Source organism: Aphelocoma coerulescens, chromosome 2 (assembly GCF_041296385.1).
Source record: "Aphelocoma coerulescens isolate FSJ_1873_10779 chromosome 2, UR_Acoe_1.0, whole genome shotgun sequence".
Lineage (NCBI taxonomy): Eukaryota > Metazoa > Chordata > Aves > Passeriformes > Corvidae > Aphelocoma > Aphelocoma coerulescens.
Window position 1 is genome coordinate 58766747 of NC_091015.1, and position 14589 is coordinate 58781335.

The following is a 14589-nucleotide window of genomic DNA, read 5'->3' on the forward strand; positions in this document are numbered from 1 at the left end:
ACAGCTTTAACTTTGTTCAGATCAGGTCTCACTCCATTCTAGTGGTATGCCAAGTAAGTTAAAAAACTGCTCCTGTATCAGCTGCTGTATTTTCAAGGTAACTTGTCCGGCAGCTGAGTGGAGGAAAGGCACTCACTTCCAGGCTATAACTTAAGAACGCAGAACACAGCAGGCCTTTAATGGGGTTTTTGTTCAACCTACAGACCACTTGCAAATGCCAAATGGCAACTGATGGAACAGTAGCCTTTCATAGGACCGCAATGTCTTAAACCTCTAAAATTGTGGAGTTTATATTTTAAGCTTGCATTTCAAAACCTTGAAGATATTTATCATAAGCTGCTGCTACTCTTTTGCAGTGTAACTGCTGCACACTGAATTTGGCAGTGCTTTATACTTACAATTTACCTATTCAAGAGTCAAAAGTTTTGTAAAAACTAAAATAATTGTTCCATGAGCCTACGAGCAGCTGCAATTTGCCCAAGTGTGGCGCCAGACTGGCAATTCTAGCACCAAAAGCCGAGGGTTTGGCACCGTCCAGTTGCATCTTGGACGTTCACACGATAAAGCATCTGGATAACCATCGACAGAAATTGTGCCGTGACACCTTCCCGTGCAATCACGGCGCTACCGAGGGGCTCGCTGCGCCGCACCCTGCCTAGCCCCTGTGGGAGCCCCCAGGCGCAACGGCTCCATCCCACCCTTCCCGCCCGCGGCAATTTACCTAAATCCTACTCTCACAATGTAAGAATTTAAGAGGCCCCAGCGCTGCCCTCACGGCGCCCCCGCCGCCCCCCGCCCCCGCGCGGGGAAAGCCCCGCCCCGCCGCACGCGGCGCGCCCTCACAGGCTGCCGCGAGCCGCCGGCCCCGCCCACCAACGCCGGCCCGCCAATCCCAAAGGGCGATGTGGCTTCACGCGCTCGGGGCGGGGCCGCCGCGTCCCTCCCGCCTCCCGCCCCCGGAGCGGCCGCGCGCTCCACGCGTGGCAGCCCGCGGTTGGCGGCGCCGCGGCGGCCAATGGCGGGGCGGCACCTCAGAGCAGCCGGGCGGTTCTGTGCGCGGCGGTGCTGCCGCTTTTCCCCGCCGCTCCGGCTGGTAGCGCCCGTGTCCCGCCGCGGCGCCGCGGCCGCTGCCGCCGGGGGTCCTCGGGGGCGCCGCGGATTCCGCGAAACCCACGCACCCCGCGCCGGAGGCCCTCGTGACGATTGTTGATTGGCGGCCGCGCCAAGCACGTGTTGGGGCGGCAGCCAATCAGCGGGCGCGGCGTGCCTCGGGGGGCGGGGCGGCGGCCAGAGCGCAGCGCAGGGAGCGGACGGGCCGGGCCGGGCCGGGAGAAGCAGCGCCGTGAGGATGCGCGGGCTGTGGGTGCTGGTGCTGCTGCTGGGGCTGGCTCAGATCGCCCTCCTGGCGCGGGGAGCGGCGGCACATGAGGAGGAGGAGGATGGCGACGGAGGTGAGCGCGGGCAGGGGCCGGGCCGGGCCGGCGGCGCATGCTGGGTCACCCCGCGGGAGGCGGCGGCGCGGCCCCGGCTCTGGGCGCTGCGGGAAGCCCGGGCTGGCGGGGCCCTGCTGGGGCTGGGGTGCTCCTCGCAGGCCTCTGCGCAGGGCGATGAGCCTGCCCCGTGAAGGCGCTGAGGTCTGTGCGAGCCGCTTGTCCCGGCGCTGCTGGTCTGTCCTGCGCCGTGGGGCGGCTCTGCCTCGCCTCTCCCAAGCATGAAGTTAACAGCAAGCTAACAATTAGCCATGTTGGCAATCCCCGGCTTTTAAATCGCCAGGAAATTTGCGATTTCGTTATTCCGACTCATGTCGGACAGATTGCGATTTCGTTATCCGGAGGGGGTCTCTTCATCAGGGACGGTGGTGAAAAGACGAGGAGTAATGGGTACAGATTGAAAGAGGAGAAATTTTAGATTCGATATGAGGAAGAAATTATTTACTGTGAGGGTGGTGAGACACTGAAACAGGTTTCCCACAGAGGTTGTGCGTACCCCAATCCTGGCAGTGTTCAAGACCTTAAGCAGAGGTCTAGTGGGAGGTGTCCCTGCCCATGGCTGGGGAGTCGGGACTATGAGATCTTTAAGGTCCCGTCCAGCCCTTAGCATTCTATGATTCTGTGACTGAGCATTCTTTTACTTACTCCTTTGTTCAGGGAATCTGTGCATTCTTCGTGTTTCAAACTGATTTTTTACTTTTTTTTCACAGAAGGAAGGCCCAGTGTTACCGTCTTCTTGGTGTTTCTTCCCACTGTCTTTGAATTTCACTGATGTGTGTCTCCTCCTTTCCAAAATTAGCTGAAACAAAGCTGCTCAAGCTTATTGAGTTTAGTGCCTTGTATGTAGGAGGCAGACATTTGAAGGTGTTTCTTTTTTTGGTTTTAAGTTTCTTTCATGTGGATTTTGGTAAATTATGCATCTTTCATATTTCCTACATGAACACTGCTGTATTTTAAGTATTAGAGGGCTTTTAGAGAGACTGGATTATGGAAGAACTTCTTCCTTCTGAAGAAGTTCTTTCTGAACTCATGTCCTGCAACTTCTTGCTCACTGAACAGGCACTAAAACTTGCAGAAGTGCATTTAAATCAGTTATCCTATTTGTGTAACTAACTGTATGATCTGTAGGATAAGGATGAAGAGATTTGCTTTAAAGGATATGGCATCTGCAGTAAGGAGATGGAGATAAAGAATCTTCCTTTTCCTCCTTTAGGAGCTCTTTCCTTTTTTTCTGTTGTAAACTGGAATACAATTACTATGCCTCTTCCTCTGCTTTTAGCTAGAACACGATTATGGTTTCTTTGTAACATGTGGCAAAGCCTAGTGCTGATTTCCTCTGCTACCTTCAAAGGATGAAGTAACACCTGTGATGTTACAGTGTTACCTGTGGCTGGCAGCAGTGGCTCAGCGTCTTGTGGCCCAGGCTCTCATCAGTGTTTCCTATGCTTGCTGTTCTTCTCATCTTAGGAGTTCTCAGGATCAAAGGTACACAGTGATGGAAGTATCTCCTGCTGTGTGGAAGCTGAACACTAATCCTTTGCCCAGCTTGAATCGTTTTCCAGGTTCTATTGTGTCTTGAATTTGTATATAGATCATGAACTAGGCTTTACAAAGCCTTTGCCTTAAAAGTGCACATGGTTAGGGATTTCCATTTTTGCCCTTGGAATGCAGACCTGTGTGAAGTGGAATAAATCTACTTTGCAGCAAGGAAGTAATCTTATGCACATTGACTGTTGGGGAGATGAAAAGTTCTGATCAAGCCCAGCTTGTTGCACTGCATGATTTGGGAAGTGAGGTTTTACTAGGGCAGGGATGTGAATATGCTCAAAGTGAGGTTAGCCTGGATCGTGACTGCTATACCCTTAGCATCCTGATGACAGGAAAGGAGGGATCATGTAGAGGATCCACCACAGAAAAGACTGAGTGGTGCTGTTATTGTTGAAAGTCTTTTGAATGCCCTAGCAACAGATGATGAGTCCTGAGTTCTGGGTTTCTGAAAACTGAGCTCATCCAATTAGGGAACAGTGTGGTCCTCAAAAGGAAACTTTCAGGAAGAATCCCCAAGTCACTGATGTCTGGATGCAGCTATTTTGTACAGGATCTGCTTTGTTTAAGAAAATATTACTAGGCCATATTTCTGATAAATACTGAGTATTCATTGAAGTTACTGTAAGAACTAATTTCAGAGTAGCTGTCATCCTGAAGAAGACCTGCCAGCCAGCATCATGTACTTCAAGTCTTAAAATAAGTACCTTTTTGATCATGTTTTTCGACTTTTGTAGTAATCTCTTGAAATTTGTGAAAAATAATTCTTTTTGTTAAAAGGGGATGACCCATATTTTACCAGAGGGCAGGTTTTAGTCACAGCTGTTGATTTGTCCACCAGCTTTGCAAGTCACTTTAAGAAACAGAGACACTTCAGTTTGGGGGCAGTTGTTTTATTTTCATGATCTGACCTATGCAAGTATTTATTAGATACTCCTGCCACTTCAGGTGTCACGGTTAGACTCATTCTGTTCTCTTTAAATTGTAAATCTTTAATGCAGAGGAAAGTGTCTTGGTCTTAATGAAAAAAGTGTCCTGCTTGCTCCTCCCGTGCTTGGTTGGGTCCCTGAAACAGGTCTTTCATTCTCAACAGTAAAGGGGTGTCAGAGGTAGCTATGATAGCCCTAGGTGTTGGTGAAGCTGGAGGCTACAGAAGGTAAGTTTGCACTCTTAAGGACCGATATCTAGGTGTGGTTAACTTTTTTTTTTAATGCACACCCTCCTTAAGCCACTCGGGAAAAGGTGGAGTCCCGCTGTTACAGTGCTATTGTCCTGCCTCCATCTCCAGGGAGGAGGAAGTGGGTGTGTATAATGCCCCTGACAATGTGTCACTGTCAGGGAAGTTTGACGTTGGCAGGCTGCGCAGCCACTCGCAGGAAAAGATACAAAATTATTTCAGTGAGGGATGGTGGATCTAATAGTTACATTTTCCACCCTTGCAGGATGTTTTTGCAGGTGATACCTTGCTCTTGCTTTTCTAAAAAACAGGTGCCACAGTAGCTGCTGTGGTCTTTGTCTCTCTCGGGGGTGGGTAGTGAGCAGAGGGAGCAGGGACAAGAGTCACAAGCTGGTGGATAGTTTGAGGTGCATGAGCAGAACTGGCCAGCTAGTTTTGCTCACATTCCTTTGTGTCAGGAAAAATCATATCTGAAGCAATTTGCCAGGAATGCAATGGCCGGGAATTCAGGCACAGGCCAACCAGGAGTACCCTGCGGTGAAACACAGCCCTCAGAACTGCCAGGCACCCACGTGAGGCAGAAGTTTTGCCTTCTGAAGCCCCCAGAAAACCAGCTGTTCCACCAGGGCAGTCCTGCAGGTATGGGATGGCATAGATTCACTCAAGGGTGAGCAAGTGCTGCAGCACAGGAGGCATTGTCTGCCTGCAAATAGTGCTTTTAGCTGCTTCAAAGATCAGGTGAAACACTAGTACTTGTTAAAGAAACCTGATCCAGCTGACTACTGTTGTGTGATAAATGATCTCCTGGGATCTCTCCCCTCATCAGAAACTTTGTGGTACAGCGAGTTGACCTCTAATTAAAATAAACATATTTTCTTCAAGAGCACATACTGTTTCCTGAGAGCATATAGGCTTGTTTTTGTATACTTTTTTCTAAAAAAAAATAGTTATTACAATTTAATGGCATAATTTTCTCCATGGTGAGATTGCGCTGCTGTTGGTCTGAGAAAAGTGGGATTTGTTTTGTTCTCTTTTTCATACCTGTGTAGCACGTATTTATCATTCTTAACTTTCAAGTTCCTGATGAAATCAGAGTATTTTCAGAGCACTGTTGCAGTAACTCCTCTCAGCTCAGTCAAAAGCCAGTTAAATAGAAAATAATTTTGAGCAAGAAACCTTAATTATTTTTTCCTTTTTAAATTTTTTTTCCATCCTACTCCTGGGACTCCCACTGGTCGAAAGGGACTTACCTTCATTGTTTTACAGTTTTCATTTGGGATGAGATATTTTCATTACTTGTTCTGTAACTGAAATTCCTTTAAAGTCCTTCAGGAAGGTCTGGTTTCCTTGAAAGATAGCAGTTTTTTTTAAAAAAAAAGTTTAAAGGAACATGTGAAAGGTCAGGTATTAAAGAAACCATCTCAAATTCCAAGCCAACAAAGAATGAACCTGTAGAAATGTCCTGGCTTCAGCTTTCGCATGCTAATTTTGCTTCGGTAATTTAACAAGTCTGCTTTCTCCTTGAAAGGCCTGTTCTGGACCAGTGGCCTTAAATCAAAGGCTTCCCCAAAAGTTCTTTGAAAGAAGTTTTCACTCCTCTTTTTTTTTTTTTTTTTTTAAAGAGTACCTGGCATCTGCCAGGTGCACAGGAGTGGGTTTTCATGGGACTCCTGCCATCAGTTACATGATTTTACACTCTCTGCAGCCTGGTGCTGATCCAGAGCAGCGTGATCGATGCTCCTGTGAGCAGAAAGACTCCTCGATGAATAGCAGACCTGAAACATCACTGTAACTGAAAATGAATGGCACAGGTGGATGGAGCAGTCAGCAAAGAAGCACGATCCTCTAAACCACTTGATAGTAGCGAAATTGTAACATTTGTATTTGTCTCAACTGTGTCTGTTAGACCTTCAGACAGGCAGCAAATAGCTATTGTGGTGTTACAGGTGTTATGAGCAGGGGTACAAGGGAAGCATTGGGGACAGATAACACCTGCTTTTTTGGTATAAGACACTGATTTTCCCAACCTCAAGTTGGCTACACTTAAAGGACAGCTGTTCTGCTTAGTGATGAAGGGGTTCTGTTTGAAGTCAGGTATCATCTGTGTGCCCTTCTTGCCTGGCAAAACATGTCTCACTGCCCACATTTCAACAAGATGTCCAGCAAACCTTAGTGGCAACTGTTGCATAGCTCTGTGAGTTTTAATTTTCTTGTGTCTGTTTTGTTAGTTCACCCTGAAATGTGAAATACCTGTTGATACTTTACTGAAATAGTAACAGTGTTAGCTGGTGGAGTGTGGACAAAATTGAAATGGTCAAATATCTGAGTCCAAGCTCTTTGCAAACTGAGATAGCTGTCACTGTATGTGGAGCAGAAACTACATTGTGTGGGTACTTTTCTTAGCCACAGGAGATATCTGAGCCATCTTTAATCTGGTACTGTCACTTCAATGTTAAATTTGACACAATCTAATCTGTATCATATTCTTACTTTTCCAGAATCTGTTACAAAAGAAGTTGATGATGATGGCGATGATGATGACGATGAAGAAGATGACGAAGATGACGATTCTGTAGTTAAAGAAGAAAATGGTGTATTAGTCTTGAATGATGCAAACTTTGACACCTTTACTGCAGACAAGGACACTGTGCTGCTGGAGTTCTATGCACCATGGTGGGTTCACAGCAGCACCTCCTTGGGTGCAGTATCAGAGGGCTTCTCTGCCATCAATGCTCCTAAAACGTGAACTTGGGTTGCCATTTTAAAGATGACATAGCAGTAACTTGGCTGCAGGAGATGCCCTGCACTCTGCTATAGTCCAGGGAAAGAGATGGTTCTGGTGGTGTGGAGGAACCTTTTTTCCCCGCCCCTGTACCATGCAATAACCAACAGCCTGCTCCTGTTCCACAGATGTGGGTCATGCTCAAGGATCCCATACCAAGGGAAGCACAAGACTGATTCTATCCCTGTTTTATGCCTGTCAGGGAACAGAAATGATCCCAGTGAGGCCCAGAAAAGTCATGCACTGTAGTCTTGCAGCCTGCTATCATCCTGTGCCAGTGTTGGACCACTGAGAATGTGTGCACTTGCTCATCTAGATGGAGTAATGAAGGTTTCCCTAGCAGGGGAACTGCTAGAAGGTTTTCCTTTCCAAATTCTCATTTCTGTCCTTGCCAGAAGGGTGTGGTGTGATTAGGGACATAGCTTGCTTGTATTATCAATTTAAGCAGTGCCTCATACATCTACCTGATGATGGCAGTTCTGCTGGCACCCCTAGGTACACAGCACCACTAGTTTGCTCCAGAGAGCTACAATGGACTTACCTGCATATAACCAAGACAAAGGATTTAGGCCAGAATGTGTCTTCTCTTGCATTCTTACGACAAAAATATTAGGGGTGGTTTTTGTTGTAAGAATGCAAGAGAAGACACATTCTCTGCTGGAGGAAAACAAGAGTAGAAGATATTTTCAGTAGTTGCTGAGTTAGTGTTGCAGCCAGAACCTCTTTTCCTTTGTGGTTTAGTGATAAAGAAATGACTTAGTCATTGCTCCTTCTCCAGTCTTTGAATAGAGGGGGAACGTGATCTTGCTTGAGCTGGAGTTGCATTTTAGCTTGTGCCATTCTTGTCATAGAGAATCCCATCCCTGCTTGGCTGTAGGCACTAATTCTGCAGCTGTAGTTTGCCTGCATGAAAACTAAACAAGAAGTTTAATTTATCTGAGCAGAAGGATGTGTGTCATCATAGACTAAACACCTCTCCTATTTTTCTACTCCCCCTCCTGCCAGCTGAGAGGCTAAGGAGCACAGGCTATCTGCCACACGCTTCTTTCTGTTTTTGCACATTTTTCTTGTTTCATCTTTAGCTTGTCAGGCTATATTTAGCATTTCTTATGCTGGTATCCTCTGTCATGCCTGCTTTTGCAGTAGGAGCCTCTGTTCTTCCTAGAGAGTTCTGGTGTGGCCAGAGAGGGAGCAGATGCTGTGTTACCATGGTGGGTGGGAGATTTCATTAGGCCAACTTAACTACTGGTTCATTTTCTCTTTAGTTCAATTTAGGGAGCTAGGGAGAGAGGATGAACCTTGATTAGGGAGAAGCTGCAGTTGAATTGAGACTATTTGCTGGGGAAGGAAGGAAGAGCATAATACAAGGTTTAAAATTTTGTTGTAAAAGCAGTTGAATTTTTTTATAATGGTTTTATAAAGCATATGGCAATACATTCCATGTTGAATATGTTTTGTTTTGATATGAACAAACAGTACATTAGCTACAGTTGCTCTCTATCTCTCTATGATCTGAACATGTAGCAAGGCAAACATTGCTGTGTTGATGATGTGAACATCAGGCAGAAGGCATCCTGGAAATGCAGAGCAGCAGAATACCTCTGTGTGTCTGTTGTGCATTTACGTACCTGCTTGTGTCTTCCTCTGACAGGTGTGGGCACTGCAAGCAGTTTGCTCCTGAGTATGAAAAGATAGCCAAAACTCTGAAGGAAAATGACCCTCCTATTCCTGTAGCCAAAATAGATGCTACTGCAGCCACTTCGCTGTCAAGTCGTTTTGATGTCAGTGGCTACCCAACCATCAAAATCCTGAAAAAAGGCCAAGCTGTTGACTATGATGGGTCTCGGACGGAAGATGGTAAGCACCAGTCCTTTGCAGTTCTCTGTAAGAAAGCAAAGTAGCATATGATCTTGTTTCTTAATATGTGGCTATTTTGAAGGACTCTGATCTCAAGTTAGTTTATCTTAAGCAGAGTAACACTATGAATGCTGAAATTTTCCGTTTTCTCAATAGGCTGCATGTTAGAGGACAATTTTGCAGGTAGTGGGTTGTTCTGTTACTGACAGAAGGTTTCTAGAAATATCACTTGACTAGAAGAAGAGGCAGTCTCGTGTGCTGAAGGATCAGCCAATAAATATTTGGTCTATATATTGACTGTATAGAAACCCACTTGTATTTTGCTTAATTAATATGCCCAACTCCAGTCAGAGGGGGGGAAAAACTACCTTTTCTGTCTGTTTTGAGATGGAATTCAGTGCTGCAAAGTACAGATCTGTGCTGTGCATAAGATGCTCTCCGGGGTGAAGAGAAGACCTTCTTGGCAATTCCAACAAGGAAATAAAGCATAAAGGATCTTGATTAAGAAAGTGTTCTCATGTAAGCTTGATATGTAAGCATTGGTCCAAGATCATGCCTGCCACGCTGATTTCAAATTCTTGATACCATCTGTTGCATTTGACATGCTACTGGTATGATAAAATGCATACTTGCTAATTGGGTTATTGAACTGTATTTCAGCAATTGTGGCCAAAGTCAAGGAGGTTTCTGACCCCAACTGGACCCCTCCACCTGAAGCTACTCTGGTATTGACCCAGGATAATTTTGACGAAGTTGTGAATGGTGCTGACATAATCCTGGTAGAGTTCTATGCTCCATGGTAAGCAAGAAGGCAGTCATGTATTTGTCTAGCACAGATGGCCTGAAAACACTTGGTGAACCTGTATTCTGTTGTTATGCCTCTTTACACACCTTTACCTTGTGCAGGTGTGTGTAGCTCTGGTGTACCTCTGTTACAATCTGCATCCAGGATCACGTTGCAAATCACTTGCAGACTAGACTGGATCTATGTCTCAGCAGGATGGTGTCCAAATCCTCACTGGAGGTTCACAATATTTATTAATTTGGCAACACACTGAGATACTGAAAACCAAAGAGAACTGGTCCTTAGTTTAAAAATGGCCTCTAAAAATGAAGGTCCCTATAGTAGTGTGAGGCCAGGCACAGAGGCCAGCTTCAGGTTGGAGAGACACATTTTCCTAGGCTGAAGTGTCCTCTGTAGATTCAGTGATCCCATTTCTACTTTCTGCATTTTGGAAGACTTAACTCTTCCACTTCAGAGGTGCAAGGTACCTGGCAGGCTTAATGGCTTGTAAAAAATGCCCTCTGCTCTCCCTCCCTAGGTGTGGGCACTGCAAGAGGCTCGCTCCAGAATACGAGAAGGCTGCCCAGGAGCTCAGCAAGCGCACACCTCCCATCCCCCTGGCTAAAGTCGATGCCACAGCTGAAACTGAGCTTGCAAAGAAGTTTGATGTTACTGGCTACCCAACTCTCAAAATCTTCCGCAAGGGCAAACCTTATGACTATAGTGGTCCACGGGAAAAATATGGTACTGCAACTTATGACTTTTCATATTTTCTGGGGGCTTGACCACAAATATTTTGCAGACCTGTTAATGTCATGGCAGTTGGGAAACTTGAAAAATTGTACTCTCATACCTACAGAGGCCAGCAGTTTAAATTTGTCTCTAATCTTTATAACATCTTATGATGGTACTATCAGCTCCTTTCAATATAAAATAAGTTAAATACACATGGTGAAGCAGTGGCAGTATGAGTAAATGGTCAGATTTTAATTGTACTGGAATGCACCATGAGGGCTAGAAAAATACTCATTATTAAGTTTTAATAAGAGGAAGGACTTAAGACTATTCAAGTAGCACTTTGGCTCATAGCAGGTTCAGGAGAAGGGTCTGGTATTTCAGAAAGGGGGGTTGCTTGCAAGATCAACTAATATCCATGGATTGTGTGCTTGGTGACCTCTTCTGAAACCAACCTGAATGGGAATATTCAGAACTGCAGCTTTAAAAACTTGGACTGAGGTCTTGCTGATTTGTTCTTTAAGTTATTTTAGGAGGGCTGCACAGGGGGAAAGGTGTCCATGGGAAATGTGGTATTAAGCAATGTTGAGATGGAATGCCTGAACCTTTCAGTTCAATAAATGTTCTAAGCAACTTTTTGGGGGCGGGTTTGTCTCACAGGTATTGTTGACTACATGATTGAACAGGCTGGTCCTCCATCCAAACAGATTCAGGCTACCAAGCAGGTACAAGAATTCCTGAGGGATGGGGATGATGTCATCATCATTGGTGTCTTTAGTGGAGAGAATGACAAAACCTATCAGCTCTATCAGGAAGCAGGTAAAGAATGTTTCAAAATATTAATTAAATATATGTTCTGTTGGGATTCTGCCTAGTACTTTGGGCATGGAGAGATAATTTATTTCTGCTCCTAGTTCAGTAGGGAAGGTTGGAGAGTAATAAGAAGTAGGAGGAAGAGTGATCTTCTACTTGTACTCAAAACATAAGAGCACACCAGATTTTGAGGCTGTAATTAAGCTGTCAGCCAGTCACTGAATATACCTCTGCTTGGTAATTGTGTCCCTAAAAACATGTGGACTAAAGAGGAGGGAAAATTCCTTCCTGAGGAACAAACCACAATTTCTTGGCTTAAAGCCCAGATATGTTTGCTGTCTGTTACTCTTGTTCCATATCTGGCAGTCCAGAGTCAGTCTTCACAAAATTCTTTTGAGGTGAGAAGCCTGGAGAAAGAACCATCATCCACTTCTGGGTCAGTTTAGCTAGACCATTCCTGGCAACCTGTCTATGTCTGATTCTGGGGCTGCTGTTGTAGTTGGATTAGGAGCTGATTTGCTTGCCTCAGCATGGCAAGATACAGAACTGTTTCCCAGGCTGCCCCAAAGCAAATGTTTGACTAGCTGACCTATTTGGGGGAAAAGCCAAGAGGTAGGAGACTGATAAAAGAATAACTGTTTTGCTGTATATGTTTTGGAAGCTGTTCAAGGTGTTTGAGTGTGTAGAATAACTCCTCAAGTGGATGCGGTGTTGAACAGCTGTCAAGTAGTGCTACTGGAATTGTATGTATATTCACAGGCTTCTCACCCCTGGATGAGAGCTGTTGTCCAAGACTGGGTTGTTCTGTGTCACTTTGGGAACAGGAAGAGAGTTTCCTTGTAGTTATGGTCTCAAGATCTCAGTTGCAGGCTGTCAGTTCATTTCTAATGACTTTTCCTTCACCCTAACCTAAATTTTTCAGCTAACAGTTTGAGAGAAGATTACAAGTTCCATCACACCTTCAGCAATGAGATTGCAAAACTATTGAAAGCATCTCCAGGAAAACTGGTTGTCATGCAGCCAGAAAAATTTCAGTCAAAGCATGAGCCCAAGATGCACGTTCTGAATCTTAAGGTGAGTAGCTGGTACAGAGCTAAAAAGTTTGTGTGTGGGATTGAAGGTTCTCTTTCTCTGTATTTATGATCAGCTGGCATCTTTCTGTTGGAAGTACTCCCCCTAGATATTTGAGTCAATCTGTTTGTCCACTGAAACTGTATTGCTGTGTTCAAGAGAACTTTATGAAATTAGTCCAGATGTTACATTTTCAAATAATAATTTGTCCTTACAATATTCAGTACTCAAAGGTTTGAAGAATGTCATGACAGCCTTGTTTTTATAATGAGCCCTTCCCTCTCTCGCATTCATGTGTGTACCAATATTGGTTTTTTAGTAATGTGTAACAGAAATGCTGCTTAAATCTGTTTGTTTGAACTTTTTTCACGATTTCTTTAAGCAGGACTCTACAGATGGATCTGAGATTAAAGAGCACGTGCTGAAACACGCTTTGCCTCTAGTTGGTCATCGCAAGCCTTCCAATGATGCCAAGAGATACTCCAAGCGTCCTCTAGTGGTTGTCTACTATTCTGTGGACTTCGGTTTTGACTACCGTGTTGGTAAGTTTGCTACTCTTGCCCTTTCTCCACTTTGAGAGGAAGCAGGCACTAAATAACTAGGAATTACCAATCCTGTCCTGTTCTGGTTTTTCAGCTACCCAGTACTGGAGAGGCAAAGTCCTGGAAGTGGCTAAAGACTTCCCTGAATACGTGTTTGCTGTTTCTGATGAGGAAGATTATTCTTCTGAAATAAAAGATTTGGGCCTGCTTGAGAGTGGGGAGGATGTCAACGCTGCCATTCTGGATGAAGGTGGCAAGAAGTATGCCATGGAGCCAGAAGAGTTTGACTCTGATGTACTCAGGCAGTTTGTGCTGGCGTTCAAAAAAGGTACAGTTTCTAAAATAGGATTCTCTAAGCTATTTTGCTTATCCTTCCAAGAGTTCTTTCCTGAGGCAATGGCTCCAGTACACTGAGTCCATTTTACAAGTCTAAAATGTTCCTGTGGTTTTAAGGTGTGAGCTGATAATTCATATTTGGGGCTACTATAATAAATCACAGGTTAGTACTCTGAGGATGGACAGCCATAAAAAGAGGAGAAGGGTTCTAAGGAATTGCAAAACAAACTGTTGCCCATATTTCACGAGGCTATTGGGCCAAAAGGTCACCAGTTAACAATCCTGTGTTTCATACTGAGGCAAGTTCATTTGCTGGTGCAGTGATTTTTCCCTGGCAGGAGGATGTACTTCTGCCCTTTCTTAGGGGAAATTGTAAGGGCTGCTCTTGCCACATTCTAACAGTGTTGTGTTTTGCTTCCTTCTAGGAAAACTGAAGCCAATTGTGAAGTCCCAGCCAGTGCCAAAAAATAACAAAGGGCCTGTGAAAGTGGTAGTGGGTAAAACTTTTGATACCATAGTGATGGATCCAAAGAATGATGTTCTCATAGAGTTCTATGCCCCATGGTGTGGACACTGCAAGAAACTAGAACCAGTGTATAATGAGCTAGGCAAAAAATACAAGAATGAGAAAAATCTAATTATAGCCAAGATGGATGCTACTGCCAATGACGTGACGAATGACCACTACAAAGTGGAGGGATTCCCCACCATCTACTTTGCTCCGAAGGACAAGAAGAACAGCCCTATTAAATTTGAAGGCGGGGACAGAGATTTAGAGCATTTGAGCAAATTTATAGAGGAGCATGCAACAAAACTCTCCAGAACAAAAGAAGAGCTTTAGATAAGATGAGGGTGGTGAAGAGAAATTGTTTGTACAATGTAGTTAAAATCAAGTTACTGACAAAATGTTGTGAGAGAAGAATTAAGCAGTTTTGAGCAAAGAGGGTCTTGAGCAGTAAAGCAATTGCAGTATCTTTTTTTTTTTATATGGCAGACGAGTTTTTTTCTGGACACTGAACTTAATACTCTAATATGAATGTCTTATGTTAGTTATGGTTTTGATCTTTGGAGAAAAATACATCCTTTATTTTTTGTGACTATCTTGAGCTTTATTTTTTGACTCCAATGCAGCTGTTTTTAAGTTAAAAGATACTACCAAAAAGAGAGAAGCAGATCCCTCAGACAAACAGGTTTCTCTTATTTGTTGTTACGGTTACTGGGGGGAGCAGTCTTTTCAGCTAGTCTTTTCTGTTATGTTTCTGTGTACCTATTCATGTGACTCTATCACTGTATTCATAGCTGAGGATAAGAGTGGAGGTTTTCTAAAGTATGGATGGAATATTTGGTCCTACTGAGATAAGACACAGGTACTTGCTAACTAAATATGCTCTAGACCTGTTTTAGCTTTGTGCCTCTCTGTAGAGAGGGTGATGCTAAAATAGCAAGTTTTTCTAATG

The 14589-nt window shown here is 44.5% G+C and overlaps 1 protein-coding gene across 1 annotated transcript; it reads left to right on the forward strand.

Annotated features, from left to right (window-relative positions):
* The first annotated feature begins 1275 nt into the window (after positions 1 to 1275).
* Positions 1276 to 14232, forward strand: PDIA4 (protein disulfide isomerase family A member 4). Its single transcript, XM_069007729.1, has 10 exons — positions 1276 to 1451; positions 6711 to 6885; positions 8646 to 8851; positions 9512 to 9650; positions 10174 to 10379; positions 11031 to 11189; positions 12106 to 12257; positions 12640 to 12796; positions 12891 to 13124; positions 13558 to 14232. Exons 1-10 carry the CDS (start codon positions 1349 to 1351, stop codon positions 13971 to 13973), a joined length of 1947 nt encoding a protein of 648 aa, XP_068863830.1. The 5' UTR covers positions 1276 to 1348; the 3' UTR covers positions 13974 to 14232.
* The last annotated feature ends 357 nt before the right edge of the window (positions 14233 to 14589 follow it).